Below are 18,407 nucleotides of genomic sequence, written 5' to 3' on the forward strand. Positions count from 1 at the left end.
TGAAATTCTGGTAGGTAGTTGAAGTGAAGTTTAAACAAACTTAAAGCTGGAGACACTTCAGTGCTACAGTGAGCTCGTTACCACAGCGGCATCACCGGATCCTGGGTTTGGCCTAAACAGGGCTGCTGACTTTCAGTGCGGTATAAATGCATCCCAGCCCCTCAGTGCTTTATCCCTGCACTGCCCAGGCCATTGAGGTCATCTGGTGCAAACTGTAACTAATTTTAAGATATGGAATGGTTATGACCACATAAATGTACAGTGATGAAAGCCTGCTTGTCTCAAAGCTGTTTCTTTTATTCTCATATCACCCACAACTCCAACAGCAACAAAAAGAGGCCGCCATGAGCTTACTTTTAATAGCCTTAATTCCATATATGCGTTCCATTTCTACATTTCAGATCTTGTTATCTGGAGTGAGAGTGGAAACTTGTCTTGAAGCTCTCAAGGAGTGGGATTGGTGGCCATTACAGACGTTCCTGATGGAAGAAAACCCAGAAGTAGAGCCCAGATGGACACGTTTGGGCCTCATTCCTCCATGAAAGCAGAGATTTGGGGACAGGGCACCGTGTGGGACTTGACACACAGCATAGAAACTGGGAAGAAGCAGAGGGCCTCGGGTCTTGCAGAAGTTTGGCACCGCTTTCTTTAGTGCGGTCATTATACAACGTGCAAAGATAGACACCCCACGTTATGGTCACAGCTTTCTTCCCAGGGGTGAGTCGGTGTTAGCAACTGCATGGCTGAAACGTGTGGAAACCTGAGCTGTAGAGCAACGCAGGTTAAAAGTTCAGCTTTCCACCTTTACGATGGCAGGTCTCACTCTCTCACTGAGAATGCCTCATTTGTATTTACTTTTTAGGGTCATTATCTGTCCCACGAGAGTCTTTGTGAAAGTCCAAATTTTCAAATAAACAGCACACCATAAGACAGGTATGTGTGGATAATTTTTGTTGTATTTGGCTAAAATATGGGCACTAAGCTGAATAGGTAAACATAAAAGTATGCCATTTAAAACAATGCATTCCCATTAGTGTTTGAATATGTGCCTAAACTCCATGTACACTTTTACATGGTTATGTCATTTCCCGTGTAAAATGTGCTTGTTTGTGCAGCAGCCATATGAAAGGAGCAGCAGCCCGCTATGTGGGCTATTTGAAGCTTTCTTTAAGAAACATAAAAACCCCCTGACCCTTGTATAATAAAAGGTGTTAAAAGATACTGCTTTTATAACATCTTAGCCAAGACTAATAAGAATGTACCAAGAACACAGTTTTTTTCTCCATGGTCCTGGTCAATCACGTGTCATTTTATGAATCTGCTGTTGCTGTTGGGTAGTAAAACAATACTTAAAAATAAAATCGCATGAGCTTTCATTGCTTCTCAACAAACTTAATGAAGAAGGAAATCTCAGCATTCTTTGAAGAGCAATAAATGCAGTGCGATGAATACGCTTAGCTGAGTGCTCAAAGAGCCCATCTGTTGCCATCCCATGCTTGCTGATGTCCTCATGTTACTATATATTTTCCTGCAGAATTCGTTCTGGTTTTCTGCAATGATTGTATTAGCTGAAGTATCGCAACCAGACTCTGCTTTCCCCGCTGCCCTCTCCAAGGGCACAGCTGCCCGGAGAAAGGACTCCATGCGCAGTGAGCACTTGGCTGGCTCTGATGGCGGATGGGAGATGAGCTTTGTGATGGGAATCTCTGGGAGCCCCAGAGCAGCACCTTATGCCGGGCTTTGCCATTCAGGAATCAGGGCTGCACAGCCTCTGCCCATCGTGCTGTTAAAATGAATGCAGTACTTCTGCACATTCGGGTACTGCCTGCCTGCTTTTGACAAGATGCCATTTATTGCTGATAATAGTCAGAAATAGCATTTATTGAAAAAATAACCACAGCCAAAACTTGTTTTGTGCTTGTGCACATGGCTTCGAGACATTCATCTTCCTCCAGAAATGCTGAAAGAGAAAGGCAGCTTGGGTCCTGCACAGACCCGAAGAGAAGGGCTGTGTGTCTTCACCAGAGCTCTCTTCTCTGCAAAGCTGCAGCAGTGCTCACAGACTTGAGGCAGCAGATCTCATCTCGTTGGTGATCAGACGCCAGGAGCCCAGACAAAAGGGAGAGGGGTAGCATGGGGAGAAGCACATGCAGGAGGAGGTGCTCTGAAGAAGCACAAAAGTGAACCTGGAGTGGGAAGAAGGGCTGCGGAGAGCTGGCATGATGGTTGGAGGAGCAAAGGTGGACTGAGTGCAGGGTGGGAGCACTTGTACATCCAAACAGAACAAGAGCTGGGTTGGGTGGCAGTGCTGCTGCTGGTGGGAACAGGACAGCCCACATGCCAAGCAGTGAAAAAAGCTTCTCTTCTGAGGGCTTGGTGTGAGCAGTTCTCCTTTCCTCTGTACATTGGCCAGTGGCTCTCAGTGGGCTGGAAGATGCTGAAGGCTCAGAGCAGGAGCAGGCTGCTGAAACCCAGCAGAACCACACAGCTCCTGCCAGCAGCACTGCACAGTCAGGGCAGCGGTCACTTCAGTCAGGACTGACTGCCACTGTGTGCGCTGCTGAAGAGCATCCAGAGCACTGCTGGGAAACCTGAGTCTGTGCTAGGAAGCACTTTCATTTATGAGGCATTCAGGTGGATGATGAGTTCCACTGCTGGGCTGCAGGCAGGTGGTCTGTCTTCCCTAAGCCCTATGCAGTCTAACATCAGAAAGACCAATCATGAGGCTCTGGGTGGTCACCTGAAGTGCCCTTACTTTGGTTTTCTTGGTGTTTTCCACTGCACCCTTGGCTCTAGCTGATGCTGAGCACTGAAGTGGCTCCACAGTCAGCTCAAATGGGAGAGTCTGACGCAAGACATGAAACATCCAAGTGCTGAGCTATGGGCTGCAAAGAGGATCCAGGCTCAGAGCTTCCCCTCACCGAGGTCAGGTTCCTGTGGGCCAGGGCTGGATCCCTTCCCTTCGGTGTTTGGAGCTGTTGGGAGACACAAGCAGAGGAGTGGGGACTGCAGACCCCTCACCCTGCAAGAGGGAATGGAGCAGCTGCCTGGACACGGCCGAGACAGAGGCTGTCCAGGCATTCTCATTTATGGAAATGGGACAAGTGTATTCCTTTTTTCCAGTGGAATATCGCGTGATTATTATCCGATCAATAAGTTCCAGAAGATGTCAGAGGCTGTCGGGAGTTTTTCTGAGGTATGCAAACTTTACAAACAGATTCGGAGTGCTAAGAAAAATGACCTGCTGTTCATCTCAAAATATAAGTGCAGCACAGCCACCTTTCTCTCAAAGCATTGTAGTATTTTGGTCAGAGAAAAAGCCATATGAAATAATTCACTTCTTGCAATAGTAATGAAATATTCCCCATGCCAGTAAGATAAGAAAGTGATGAGGAGCCCGTGCTGGCGCAGTCCAAGTTTTAGAACATTTCACCTCCACCATTAAGCCCACTGATTTTTAATAAATCCTGGAATTCTGGGGAAATTCCAGAGGTTTGGGAGGCTCTGGAGAAAAGGAATTCAACTCAGTACTATAAAGGGTCGCTGTGTTGACCTGGCAGTTACAGGCAAATTATGGGACTGTTGGTACTGACTGAATCTTACGATGTGACCAAAGGGTGCTGGTTTAATTCATCGGCGATGAGGACAGGACGGACAATTAAGATCATTTTGCCAGACGAGCCGCACACCCCAGGTATATAATTTTACCTGGGGACTCCACTGAAAATGCCATCTCAGCTTTCACAGCCATCAAGGCAGCAACACAACTGCAGCAAGGGCTGGGAGAGAAACAGGGAACAAATGGGAAAACAATGTGCAGGTGCTCCAGGGATTGACATGGCCCTTGAACACTGTGATATGGCAGGGCTGGAAAAAGGCAATAAGGATTGCAAGTATGAAACAGCTTCTGTGCAAGGAGTAATTAGATAGACCGGAGCTCTTCCGAGAGGTGGCTGGGGCAAGAAGGAAAGGTGATGAGGGCTAAGAATGTGGATGGGGAGCAAGTCTGCTCTCAAATGAGAACCACAGTGCCCTAAATGACACCAGTTCTGGACAGCGTTGAAACAGACGTACTGATTCCTACAGCGTGGCCCAGAGGTACAGCTCCTGACCATGCACTGCCTGGATGTTAAACATCTCCATATGTTAAAAAATACCTGACTGCACAAGTTCACGGAAGAAAGCTCCATGAAAGCTGGTGGGCACAAGGCCCCCATGACTTCCTGAGCCATGGCAGCTGGAAGCTGAGGAGCTGTGATAGGAAAACACCACTCTGCATTCCTTCTGTCCTCATTGCCTTTAGGGACCCATCACCCACTGGAGACAGGCAAGGTGCCCCCACAGTCTCACCCGGCAAAAACCATTCTCGTGTTCTCAGTGGAGCTCACAGCTTCCAGGGAACTCATACTGCAGGACCTCCTGGCTGGAGCCATTGGGCAGGACTTGCCTTGGCCACTGCCCTGCTACAGAAGCACAACTTTCTGATGTGGGATCTCTTTTCCCACCAATTTGTTTTTAAAAGGAAGTCTATTTTTAAAGTTCCTTGGAATTAAATGATACTACATAATAGCTGGGTATTACATATTTGGAAAGAGAGATCCAGGATTGATTTAAAGACCAGAAGTTTTAAAAAGCTCACCACAGTCAGCTCTGAGCTAATTCTGTGAATATTAGCACTTCATTTTTTTAATAAGCAGCTTATTTCTACCTACTGTCCAGTTTCCACTTGGACTCGGTGAATTGGCTTCTTTGTCTGCTATGCTGAAAAACTTATTCCCAATGGCATTGTTCTACCTATACAGATCACGATGAATTTTTCTCTTCTCTTTTCTATGGAGAACATAAATCAACTTGGTCATGCTTTTGCTGTGCTGCATACCTTCCTTACCAGGTTCTTGGGTTTTAGTATTTTTTTTTTCTTTAGATGTCTTTTCCATTGCTCCAAATATTACCTGCAGCATTGAGCGCCAGCTCTCATTTAACTTTGGGTTAACAGTGACAGTCTCATCAATGGCATGGAGACAATACTACTTCTGTACCTTTACTGGATTGTGACCTTCACTATAGTCTGGGGTTCAGCTTTCCCTTTCGTCAGGAGCCCAAATTCAGCCTTCCACTATGACCAACACCACTCGTCCCCTGCAGATGAAAAACTTTCCATCTCATAAGTTCTTGCTTCACAGTTGAAAATCCTTGTTTACAGACGAGTTTAAGAGCAGCTTAGTACCACAAAAAGGTTTCTGTCTGACAAGACTTATTTTATTCCTGTTAGAAGTAAAAGTTGCCTTGTTTTTTAGGACGAGGTGCTGAGACAAGGCACCAGCTCACGAGCTGTGTCAGCAGCAGCCCCAGGAGCAGACCGGTGCCTGGCAGCATATCTCCACACCTTCCCAGGCTGCCAGGGGGAGAAAGCTCTTCAGCAAGGGATTAAAGACAGCAGTCTGTGCTTCCCAAATGCTGACCAAGCCCTGAGCAGAGGACTGACAGATCCACTCCTGCAAACATGTATCTGCTAAACCCCTTTGTCATGGGACACTCTCCAGACATGTAGAGATGTGAAGATCAAGCTGCTCTCCCGTTGGCATGGATCTGAAGGTGACATGAAAGCTGCTCTGGAACGGGGATGTGATAAGTACAGGTTTTGTTAGCTGGTCAACAGTGCTCACAGGCTCCTTGTGCTCTCCCTGGAGAATGCTGACTGTCACAAGGAGATTTCAGTGCTGGGCATCTCAGGCTGTGTTTGGCACAGTGGCCAACAGTGCTGGCAATAAGGATGCTGCCCACTTCCCCAACCCAGCAGTGGCAGGAGGCACTAATATTCCTATTGCAATATGGGGAAAACACTGATGCTATGTGAGCCATCCCATTGCTTCGTCCCTCCAGGATGCTTCAGAGCAGCAGGAGCCCCAGCCACTGCAGGGGAAGGCTGCTTGCTGCCCTGCTCCCAACCTGGCCCACTCCTGTAGCTCTTGTTGGGAGCTGTGTGAAGGGGGGAGGAGGGACTTATTGCTGGATGGTGGGGGTGTTTCTTGGTGAAAACTGCTCAGTCTTTGCTAGGGGGGACTGACAGCACGCCCCTGATAGATTACCCCGGATAGCCAAGCCTTTCCCCATATTATATGGTTTTGATCACAAGCATAAATGTGCTTGGTATAAAACAGAAGGTCAGGAAGGTTTAAGACATGGTATATGAGAAAACATTTTCCAGATTTCAGCTTCCTCTAAGGTAATATGCAAGTGTAATTAAAACAGAACCTGGAAATATAGAGTACAGTACCCTATTGAAAGTGTGTTGTATGAGCTGAACTCCCTTCATTGATAGTTTTCCAAAACACACAGCTGCAATAATCTTTATCCAGGAGAAGGGAATAAATTAAGTCTGAACACCTCTGCATATAGTGCAGTACAGTGTATGGCACTGCACCCCACATAACCTCCTAGTGGTAATGGAAAGCTGAAGGAGGCGCATGTGGAAAACCTCACTGACCAGCAAACATTTTCTTCTTCAGAAAGCATACAGATGGGAAGAAAAGCTCATGAAGCAGAGGTGGCTTAAGTACTGGGATGTCTTGTTCCTGAAGCTGTCTGCTCAAGTCGTTGAGGCTCTGCAATGGCAGGGTGCCAAAGCACACTCCAAGCTTGACAGGTGGGGAGGGAAATGTCCTGGGCTTGCCCCAGCAAACAGTGACTGCTGACAGCAAGCTAAAGAGAACAAATAGGAGTTTATCATATTTAACAGTAGCAGCAGCCACCAGGATATATACGCTTGGAAAAAGTTATCAGGTCCAACTTTGACTTCCCCTGAACAGCTCAGTCATGGAGTTCAGACTTTGCTCACAAGGCTTTGCCAAGCACAGGGAGGGCAGCAGCGAGGATCCTGCTCTGTGCCACATCTGCATGTCCTCCAGCAAGGGCTGGTGCAGGACAGGGGGAGCCCCTTCTTCAGAACCTCCTGCAAGGACCACTTTGCACCCCTGGCCAAGGAATTCCAGGTCAGGGAACGGATCTCCCTCCTTTCCAAACCTTGCAAGTTCCATTGGGCGTTGGAAGGATTGTACTTACACTGAAAAATTCACTCTCTGTATCTTTAAAATACCGTTTAGCCTGGGAAGCAGCGGTGGCCAGTGTGTTTACAGTGACAATCTAAGCTGAGTATTCAGCCTTGTGGAGAGGACTAAGCATCTTTATGTTGCTAATAACATAATTAACTTCCATTACAATTCCTTTTTCAGCAGGTAATGTCATCTCAAAGGTGGACTGGGTTTCAAAACATCCAGTATACACAGTATGCAAAGGAGAAAGATTCTCTGAAAGCAAAGTTTGACAGCCCCATTATCAATCATCAGTTCAGCTCTAGAAATGCTGCTTTCAGCACAGAGCCTGAGCTCAAAACCCAGCAGAACCTGGGTTTTCCCATGCTGCGTCAAATGGCCCCTCGCTTCATTTCTGGGACTGGGAGTTCTGGGAAGAGCAGCACAGAGACATCCAAGCGAGCTCTGGAAGAAGTCAGTCCACATACACCAAGGCTCCAAGGGCCTGTTATCACTGATTTGTGCTCCAACTCCTTAAAGGGCATATTAGACAGGAAGCAGTGCCAGACCTGCACTGGCTCCGTTGGTACATACAAGGCCCTTTCAGAACCTGGAGCACTGGGAAAGTATGCTGCAAAGACAGTCAAATAGCTGAGGGGCCAGCTGGCAGTCTCGTAGTGTTGGCACTGAACCAGAGTTAATAAGATCTGCTGGACCTGAGCTGAGTTTTTGCAATTAGGTTTCTCTTTATCATGATCTCCAGGGTGCCCTGCAATATCCATCCATACAGACTGTATTCCCTCCTGTTATCTGAAGGACCCCATCCCCACTTGCTCCAGATAGCATGGAGAGATCCTGTTTCTCCATATGTTCATTAGATTTTCTTCAGCTTTCCCTCTGTGGCAGAAGGAACACACGGTTAAGATAGGAACTCTAATCTGATTAGAGAAAGAAATCTGTACTTTTGCCCCAGGCTGAGCTATGTTTGCTTTTCGGAATCAAGGAGCTCTCCCCTGGAAATGCTGGGACAATTATTGCCTTAGGTTGGCTTTGATTCTTCATAAGATCAAGAGGAGACAAACTGAAGAAGCTGTCACAAAGCTTGTGCTACTATGAAAAGGTTGATTTAGCTGTGCAATTACTTTTTAAAGGACTGAAATACATGCCTGCATAAAAAGGACCAGTGAAATAGGAAAAAAGCATGTTCTGTGAAAATGTCTGAAATAAAATCAGATGCTAACAGGAAATTAGGAGGACAGAAATGTTACAATATTTTCAAATGCCTTTGTTTAAAAGCTATATGTTATTTCTTGCCTTTGTAATAATGACAACTGTGCTAGCTTAGGATAGGTAAATGCACATGCAGTCCCAAGGCCTCAATAGCCAAAGGAGCTGTGTGCAGTATGTGGAAAGACTGTGGGGTCTTTTGGAAGTGGACAGAAATCCAAAGAAATAAAGAGAGAAAGGTTGTTACCTGCCAGAAGGTCTGACTGCAGAGTGGCTGGCATAGAAAATCATCTCTGCTAGAGAGGGGAAAATGTAACAAGTAAAAAATAGCAGAGGTGGTCATGGAGGGGCTTGATTCTTAAATCTAAAAAGTGGAGAATTCAGTAAAGATTTGGCCTGGGGAATTCCAGTTTAACAAATCAGGTAATGCCCAGCATGCTCAGTTCCCAAGTGCAGCCCCTTTGCCCTTTCAACACTGCACTGCTCACTGAAAGACACAGGCATTCTGCAAAGCAGAGGCCATGTAGGACCTGGATTGCTGTGTTGCCATATTGTATTGCATTGTGTACTTTTGACAGACCTGCTTGTCTTTCTTAAAGGCACTGTAATGACCCGTTTAAAAAATAAAATAATAACAGTTTAAAAAGTTGACTTAGTTCTTTGAGAAAATCATAGAATTACAGAATGGCTCAGGTTAGAAGGGACCTCAAGGTTCATGGAGCTCCAACCCCCCCACCACAGGCAGGACCACCAACCTCCACATCTAATACCAGCCCAGGCTGCCCAGAGCCCTATCCAGCCTGACCTTGAACACCTCCAGGGATGGAGCATCCACAGCCTCTCTGGGCAGCTGTTCCAGCACCTCACTGCTCTCTGAGTAAAGAACTTAAAATTAAATTGGTAAAGAACTTAAACTTTGTGTGCACCCACCAGTAGGGTGAAGAAAAGCCAACTTGCAAAGCTGCACTAAGAAGTCTTATCTCCAGAACAGCCAACCAAGAGCTTCTCCACGTCTCTACAGAGCTTCTGACAGCAAAGAGCCTGAAGCCCATTTACTAATGCCAAGCTGTACTCTTACCTAACACCTTTAGAACTGCACATCAAAGGGAGAAGAACAGGGCTCACACTGAGCATCTTTATGGTGAGTATAAAAAAAATGTTCACAGTGGGAGAGTGGAATGAGTTTCATATGGAAATGGGGAATCCCTCTATTGCAATTTTTAGGTGAACGTAAAAGAAACACGCATCAGAGAGATCTAAGAATATTTAGTACTGCCTTGGAAGTGGAGGATGGTTTAAGTGGTCTTTTTAGCTACATACCTATAGGATTTGCAAATGTTTGTAATTAATTACGCCAACCAAGGAATAACATAACAACCTGGAATCAAAGTTAGAGCCTAGCACACCCAAGCAAGAGCAAACATTTTAAAACTAGTAAATCACCTAAGCATCATAGCAGGCCTGAAACACTTCATCTAAAAATGACAGTTCCTCCAAATGGAAGTTTTGGGCTAGATAAATACTCAGTTTAGACAAGGTGGCATTCTGAGCTCAGAATTATTAGGTAAAATAGAGTCCCTGTGAGCAGAGTCCAGCAGCTGCCCTCTGTTAGAGGAGAGCCAGCTCCACCCAGCTCCAAGAAGAACCCACAATGGAGTCGTGCTTGGAGAGCTGCAGCCTGCGGGAAGCCCACCTGGCTCAGATTGGGAAGGATGACATCCATGGGAGGGACACACCGGGAGCAAGGGAAGGGAGTGAGGAATGAGGGAGCGGCAGGGACCGACCACAGCTTTCATCTTCCATTCCCCTGTGCAGCTCTGGGGAAGGAGGTAGGAGAGGTGGATGGGACCAGTGTGTTTCAAGTATGCTTTTAGTTCTCACTATTCATGCCTGTTACCAATAGCCAATAAACTACATCAATCTCCCCTAAGTTGAGTGTGTTTTGCCCATCTAATTCCCATTTAATGCCCATCAGTGTGAAGTTACCACATTATGCTGGAGAGGCCTTTGCCCTTCCTCCAGTCTTTCTTGCCACATTTTATATGATTAATTATCAGTTCCCTGAATCAGAAAGTCAGTTTCTGTTCTGACAAATATTTAATTAACAGATGTCTGAGACTCCCAATTGATAACAGTCAAATATTCCTCCCTTGCAACTCTTCTTACATATTCTGCAAATGGACTACGTGCACTTTGACAGCTAAGTCAGAATAGTAGAATCCACCTGATAGTGGATGTATACAGCAGCAAGTTTAATCACAGAATTATCATAGAATCACCAACGGTGGAACAGACCTCCAAGATCATTCAATCCAACCATCCACCTACCATCAATATTTCCCCACTAACCCAAGTCCCTCAGAACAACATCTGAACGTTTCTTGAAATCCCTACAGTGACTTACATGGACTAAACCAAACTGAAATTGTTAAGAACAACTGTTAGGCACAACTTGCCTCTGTGAGTTGTTTCAAAGGGCTGTTTCAGTGTAGCACCTTAGCATTGAAGAAGTTCCTATATGCTTGTAACTATAACCATGCTCCCTCCTGCTTCTGGGCTGTGAAATCACAGCACCTTGTTGGTACATTGGATTCTCATTCTGACTTCACTACTTTGACGGCAGGAGGATGCAGATTTTTTCTCCGTAAGTTTTTCTCAGCATAAGCTTCACCCTTGCTCTTTGTGTGTTGATGCTTGCTGGACTGAGGCCTTAACTAATAGGCTAGAATTACATCGTCCTTCCTTTTCTGCACAATAGTCAACTTGTCAAAATGAAGCCTTGCTAACCAACGCAACACCAGCTTTGACTTAAGTGTCATGTGCTCTAGAAAACCTTATGCTTCTCCAGAATCAGTTAATCCTAAAGTGAGCACAAAGCAGCCCTCAACACAGTGTCTTCTGCACAGCTTCAGCAAATGTTTTAGTTGTTCTCTGTATCTGGACTATAATGATCCACCAGGGTCTGAGATAGATTCCTGGGCCTGCCTGGATTCTGGTGTAACATACCAGTGCAAGACGTCATCAAGAGTGGTTCAAGCATCCTGGCCTCTCAAAATGGCCTCTTGGGGAAAGAGAGCTTTCCCCTTTGTTACTTGAAGGAAAGGAATCACTGTCACTGCCTAAGCAGAAGGACTGACAGCAGCAGCAGTTGGGATGGTTTGACAACACAGCAAAGCTGACAGAATAGCAGGCTGCTGCCAGAACAACCAGTCTGCTCTCCCCACCCTGTCCCCAGCCATTCATTCCTGGCATTCCTCTGATGCTGAGGAGGGCTGGTTAAGGTAGATAAGTTCATAGAAAATTAATCCTAGTAAAAACAACAAAAAAGGCAATTTTCAGTGGTCTTGCTTCTTCAACCAGCTCATTGGCATCTGCATTCTTTTGATGAAAGCCAGTTCCTAGTACAGCCAGAAGAACCTTTTGGTCTTTTATCTTTTTTGTTGCATTAAAGATAGGCACCATTGAGCCAGACTTGCAGGAGCAAAGAGAGGCCTCTTCCAGCTCTACCCTGACACATGTGGATCACCACTGCACGCATCTGAATGCATGCAGCATGTCGGACTGCCCAGCACATTTCCAAGCATTAGAGTAAAGGAGCAACCATTCCTGCTGTCACCAGGCTTTTGCCACCACCAGTGGCAAAGAGCAGACTGTGGGCAGATGGTGAAGGGTCAACTCTCCATTTTTTTCTTGCTTTCTGCAGCCTGCTTCTCTGCCTTTAGCACACCGCAGTCCCAAGCCCCTTATTGGTCACACTTTGAAAATAACCAGTATCATCTGTTTGGAAGATTCTGCAATTTTTCACTCTCCTTCTTAGGCCTCTGTTCTCCTCTAAACACAGTCTTCTTTACTATTCACTCACCCAGCTGCCAGCACATGTTGGACCATTGTTAATGACCTTGGATGAACAAGGACCAGCGCTCAGATGGGAACTTTGCTGCTCTGCTGGTGGGACTTTTCGATGCTCACCCAGAAGAAGCAACATGCTGAAGACTCACTATGGCAGATAAGACTCATGCAGTTGTGGAACCACCCACCAAACAGAGATGAATGGTAGGAACTTGAGGGTAACAAAAATTGCATAAAACATAAAAAGGAGCAGATTACCAGTGTTCAGAGTGAGAAATCCTCCATGAGTTGACATTGAAATTCAAATCCACCACCAACAGTTCTGTCTTCACCCTTCACCAGTCCCTTTGGATTCAGTCTGGTATGCTGTTGGGTGCATGAGACAAAAAAGTTTGGTTAGATTGCCATGAAATTGGAAAACAAAATAGCAGAAAAGAAAGATAGAGGAATCTTAGGTTAGGGCACTAATTTTCTACTACTGAAATGTGTTAAAATTCTCTGTGCATTATTAGTTGAGACTGGAAGAAACCTAGGCTGGTATCAGGAACTGGCATTCAGTGTATTTCTGACCCACAGCTCCTACCTGGGAAGTATCTGCTGCGTTGGACAGACCACTGCACAGCACTGAGACTCCTCTGCCAATGATGGGAAGCCTTTTCACTGGACAATTATACGGCAAAGGGATTCTTGATCTTCACCACTTTCAGTGACTCTAACTCACTCATGGCAAAAAGGAGGCTTCAGAAATGGGTATGTGGTTCCCTCTGTTGCCTCCCCCCCACACATACACAAAAAAGGCTGTTATGAATGGTATTCAACATTGCTATGAGTTGAACACACAGAGGACAGCAAGGCAAACAAAAAGAAGTAGAACTCAGCTCTGACCTTCCTCCCTAGAACTGGCAACAGGCACAAGAGCCAAATGAAATAGGAGTGCATCCCTGAGAGAGATCTACAGCCCACCATGTTGCTCAATATCCAGCACCGCATCAGAACAACTTGTTCAATAAACACGTTGTCAGATAGTTAGAACTATTTTGACAGCGAGCTGCAGTGAGCCAGGACGTGCCAGAAAGCACTGGCTGCGCATGTGGGGATCTGGGACATCTGCGAAAGGAAGCCCAAGCAGGTGTCTCCATTGGCCCCGTGAGAGCTGACATTTAGGGACACGTGAAAGAATTCTAAAGACTACTGTGGAGTTCCAGGGCCATTAAAACAGCTTCTACTGCCCTCTGGAGAAGCTGCCGTCCCCATAAATAGGTGGGGAAAGAGGGGAGAATATTATAGCTCCCCAAGCCCTTCAAGCCAGCGTAAGAAGTGCAGTCTCCGTCCTCCCCAGCTGCTGTCGCTCACATGTGCAGCAGCCTCCCAGCACCAGCACGTTTGTGAGGTGCCGTGGATGTGGTGCAGATGAAGCCCGGCACAAGCAGCTGCCCAGCACTGCAGCCCCGGTGGCAGCAGGGGGAGCGGGCGGGGCCCTGCGCTCAGGCAGAGAAAACTCCTGCTGCCCTGCGCCGTGCAGACGAGATAAAGCGGCCGCCATCACCATGACGGGTCGGGCTTTGTAGCAGAGCGGCCTGACGGAGCGGTGCCGGCACGGCCCGACCACCTCGACCCTTCGAACCAGCCCCGAATCCAGCCCGGCTCCACCCCGCCCAACCTGAGGCGACACCCGCGCCCCTCTCCGTGCTGCACTGCGCCTGCGCGGCCCTCGGGGCGGAAGGGGCGGGGCCGCTGCGCCGGAAACGGCGTGAGGAGGGATGGCGGCGCTGGCGCGAGCCGCGGTGAGTGGCGGCGGGTGGTGCCGCCGAGAGAACGTGCGGTGTTGGTGCGGCCCGGCCCGGCTCGGCTCGGCCCGGCTGGGTCTGTCCCCCCGGTCCCGGTGGTTCGCCCGCCGCCCTGTCCCGAGCTTAGCGGGTGCCTGAGGTGGAGGCTGCCTCGCTGAGAGCCCCGCACGCGGTGCTGTGGGGCGCTCCCCGGGAGAAGGACACGGGCCGGCTCCGATCTTCCTCCGGGCCGTGCGCTCGCACAGCAGCGGTGCCGGACCTGAATGTTCCCGGCTCGGGCCTTGCGCTTCAGTTTCCTTTCTCTGCCCGTGGGGCTGTGCCGGGCTGTGCGTTCCTATCGACTCTGTCCCTGTTGGAGGTGTTGGCAGGTGACCGTGTGGGGTTCCAGGTTTTGCCTCAGGTGGCAGTAATTGCTTTCCCTTGGGGATGGGTTCCCTCTCACTCCACTCCTTTGTTTTTTCTCATTCATTTGAGTGCTTTTTGTCTGTCGGCTTTTGAAGCCCCTGCAGCACGTTGCCAGATGTCAGCAGAGGGCCTGCAAAAGGAGTTCGGTGTCTGGAGCTGATTTGTGCCACAGCACAAACACTGGGATGGCCGATGCTGTCAGATGGAGACGAGGCTGGTGACAGAAATGCAAGGCCTGTAGGCACAGAACAGTATCCACTTGTGAAATTAATTCACCTCGTTTCTGGATCTGATGTCTCGTTTCACAATGGTGAACCCTTCCAGTCCTCCAGCTGACAACAGCTGAGAGCAAATCTGCCCGAGAGCGACTGGAATACAGTGAGCTGAGCTCCTGTTTCCTGCTTCATTGGCTGTGCTCTGTCCACGCCTGCAGCACTGTGCTGTCACATACCTCTGCGTGCCCCAGCATTTTTTTTTGGCCTCTGTGCACTAATGCCAAAGCAGCAGAACTGGGGCAGTGTAAAGTTAGTTTCCTGCTGTTTTAATGAGCTGAAGAGGCAATTGCTAGCAAAAAGGGAGGGGGAAGCCAGGTGGGAGTGGAGCAGAGGGTTGGGAAGCAGTGAGTCACTGAGGGTTCAGCTGTCTCTGGAGCTGTATTTCAGGGTGCCAGTTTCAATGAAAAGCTCCTTGCAAAAGGTGTATGTTTGTCTCCTAGCCTTCCTATCCCCATGCTCCTATCTCATCTGCTTCTGGTATTCCTATTTTTGCAGTTATTTTTGCAGAGGAAGCTGCTTGAGTTTTTTTTCCTAGTTGGAAGGAATTCTCTTTGGTCAAGATGTAGTTGTCTGCTATTTTTGTGGTCTGAAGCACCTTGCTTTATGATTAGAGAAACACAGGAGCTGTAGGAAGTGGTAAAGGTACACAGACACAGATAGGAGGCAGAGGATTTCTAGCAGCAGGCAATGTAGTTCTGCCCAAGCTTTGTGATATCGTGATTGCTGACCCATGGTGTTTCACGCTATCATCTTTTGCAGTAGGATTTAATGGTTGCCTAATCAAATAAAAGCAAATCTTCAGCCTGCAAATATTTCTTCTTTGTACTGAAAATAAGAAGGGACAGTTTTGTTTTCTTCTAATATTCATGCTTTCTCAGGCAATCCTTGAATAATGCAATCCAGAATATTTTCTGAACGTTTCCGTTAACAGTTCTGTTGTAGTAAAACAGTTCTCTACCTAAGAATAGATTCTGATATTGTTTGTCTGCTACCTATGGCTTTCTTAAGAGTTGCCAGAAAGGGTTTAGAAGGCCAAAGATATTTTCTTTCACCTGGATCTTGATCGGACAGCTGGCTGTTGGCTACCATGGAGTAACTCCATTTGATTTAGACTAGGCATGTTTTCTTTCAGACATATTGTAAATAAAGAGCAGAATTTGTGGTTTAAATGGAAGGTGGTCTGCAAATAGTGATAAATGGCTTAGGGAAGATCCCTTAAGACACTGTTTTCCCTTATTTCTGTATGTTTTTAATGATAAATGTCTCTTTTTATCCCCTTTTTATGAAGGAGACAAGTATTATATTAGCTTGAGTATAACAAATAAATGAAAGGTGCAAAGATAACCTTTTTTTCTATATTGCCTCTAATTCCTATTAAAGAATCTTTTTCTTGTTGAAATTTGCTGGGACAATATATGTGTTTTGTAGTACTAAAATGCAGTGTCAGAGTATGACAAAGATGCATAAAATCTGAGTGCTTGAGTGCATTTTAGAGATCATTCGGTCAATGGAATAAATATCTGAATTCATTCTCTAGTTATAAATGTCACGGTGTACTTTATGATTTGGACAGCCCCCTGCTTCCTTTGACTGATCTGCTTCTGCCATCACACTCAGGTTGCATGACTTTATTGGAGGGCAAGGGATTTTTTTTATAGTCGAAATTTATGTTTCTGTCAAACGCAAGTTAGGAATTTGATCTGAGGCTTTTGTTTAAATAACTAAAACCTGTGGAAACGGGAGGACAGTTAAACTCTTCATGACTATTAGAATCCTCTTTTTCATTGCTCATCTTGTTCCAGAGCTGCCAGGTTGAAGTAACTCAATGGATAGCAGCTTGCAGTGGACTATTACAGACGGCCATGGTCCAAGGCCAGTGTAGAAGGATGCTTCATGGTATTTTCCAGGTAGGGTATCACTGTTCATTAACTACGTAAAGACTGGGATTTAAATCTGTAATAGTTTTTATGAGACTTCCAGCAATGCTGTCCTTGCTTCACTGTTGATATATTGCTGAAATATCAAGGCAACTTGAAAGCTTTCTGCTGCTGAATGAGTGAGCTCCCCTACTCTCTATTACATGGTTGTCATTCTATCAATGTAGTCTTTTAGTGGGAAAGAATATGAAAGTGTTTTGAGTAGATTACGTGCAAAATTTGAAATGTAGAAGTAGTTTTTCCAAAGCAGCTGTTACAAATTTGCCACATTTACAGTTACTTGCCAGCATTTTATTGTATAGAGCATATATATACCATGGCAGCCTTAGGCTTCCTAGTATTGATAATATGTTTGCCTAGCACCATGCAACACAGAGTAATATTGTTTCAGTAATAAAAGCAATGCTTTGCTTTGCTGCTTACAGTTTTTAAGTAGCATTCGTAGTGTCAGATGTGTCTATCCATAGTAAACTAACCATAAGATCACTTAATAGTGGCTAATTGTTGGAGTTTAAAAATCCATATATGAGAATGCATTAAAAAATGCATATGGGAAAAGATGCAGACTATCGGAGCAAAATTTGGGTATGTCTGAGTGTTTTCTTCTTGCATACAATAAAACCAGAGGACGTTAAGCCTCCTCTTCTCCTGTGTGTTGCATCTGGACCAGTAGTGTTGGAGGCAGTGAAGGAAATAAGTGGTTTTCAAGTTGACTGATAAAGTTAAACTTAACTTTGAGCCACCTGTTTGGTTCTAGTAGGAGTCTGGGAATGACTACACTGAACAGAACAGCATATTTACTTTATCTGAATTTATTCATAGACAGTTGGCCACTAATCTGGATAAGCTGGGAAGATACTGTAGATGTGTGTCCCACTTCTTGTGTGGAGATGCTTCTTGCTTTTATGTGATGTTATTCCTTATTGTATAGTAGCTTTGTAGCACAAGTCATGTGCCATGTAGATGTTAAAGTGATCACTGTTACTCTGCAATTGGTTTTACTCGAGTCTTGGCCACAAGGGCAACTGAATGGACCATAAAGTTACAGATAAAAATAGTATGGTCTGTTTTCCCACCAGGCCAGCAAGAAGAATTATTCTTTACTAAAAGGTTAAAAGAATGCAATTGTGAGGAAATCAAAGCAGGTAGCTTGTCATTCTTGAGTTCTGCCAGATAGATTCATCAGCACATTTTCAGAACACTTAAAAATACGTAGTGTGGAGCATTAAGCATGGGCAGCCATTTTGTTTGTGAAAGTTAGTAATAGGTTTGTGCTTTTTGTAGCATGAAGCTCTTCAGAATTGTACCAAATTGGCTTGGAAGCAAAGTAAGGATCATTGTTGTAGAGTTAAGTATTCATTAGTCAGTGATCTGTTCAATATTTCCTTTTCTTTCTTTGTTCTGTCCTTTTTACTAGAGATGCAAGACTGGTCAGTTCCAGCAGCCTAAAGCCTGTGGCGGATTGATTGAAGGCAATGGAGCCAAAATGCATCAGAACAGATTGATTTACAGTACAAATAAGGTTAGAAGAGTTTGATGTTTTTGTTATTGGAGAGCACTTTACACTAAGAATTAGATAGGAACAGGTAACAAAATGCTTTGAGAACATGTAGCTGATTAATCTATGTCACATGGTTTAGAGCAGCATTAATAATAGGTCCAATAATTTGAGAAATGCTCAATTGCTTTCCAGAAAATGAAGTTCTATCTTAGGAAAGTCAAATCACAGCTGGATTGTTTGTGATGAATGTTCTTATTATAAGCTCAATAAGGAAAGAAGGTAAGTTTAAGGAGAGTACTTACTAGTGGCATGGATGCCAGATACTATCTTCTCACCTTCAGAGAAGGAAATGCAGAAGTTGCCCATACGTATTGGCAGTGAATGAGTCCTGATTC

General features: G+C 45.7%; 1 protein-coding gene and 1 long non-coding RNA gene across 5 annotated transcripts in view; one reads left to right on the forward strand and one right to left on the reverse strand.

The window, feature by feature from the left end:
- Positions 1–1,862: 1,862 nt before the first annotated feature.
- Positions 1,863–13,811, reverse strand: LOC146757742 (uncharacterized). The gene is made up of 3 exons (XR_014935732.1): positions 12,691–13,811; positions 12,366–12,473; positions 1,863–2,975 (listed from the first exon to the last, which is right to left on the reverse strand). It is a non-coding gene; the product is annotated as an uncharacterized LOC146757742 (long non-coding RNA).
- Positions 13,812–13,859: 48 nt separating this feature from the next.
- The window catches only part of LOC146757743 (ubiquinol-cytochrome-c reductase complex assembly factor 1-like), a 50,517-nt gene continuing 45,969 nt past the window's right edge, over positions 13,860–18,407 (forward strand). For 2 of the 4 annotated variants that reach the window (XM_085519432.1, XM_085519435.1), the window contains exons 1-3: positions 13,860–13,891; positions 16,377–16,481; positions 17,929–18,033. In XM_085519432.1, coding sequence (XP_085375558.1) covers positions 13,868–13,891; positions 16,377–16,481; positions 17,929–18,033 — 234 coding nt within the window. In that variant the 5' untranslated portion in view covers positions 13,860–13,867. The remainder of the gene's footprint in view (positions 13,892–16,376; positions 16,482–17,928; positions 18,034–18,407) is intronic. The other 2 variants (XM_085519434.1, XM_085519436.1) reach the window with 1 other exon arrangement.

This window comes from Coturnix japonica, chromosome 19 (genome assembly GCF_054131305.1).
Source record: "Coturnix japonica strain WE chromosome 19, WE-NBRP24, whole genome shotgun sequence".
NCBI lineage: Eukaryota > Metazoa > Chordata > Aves > Galliformes > Phasianidae > Coturnix > Coturnix japonica.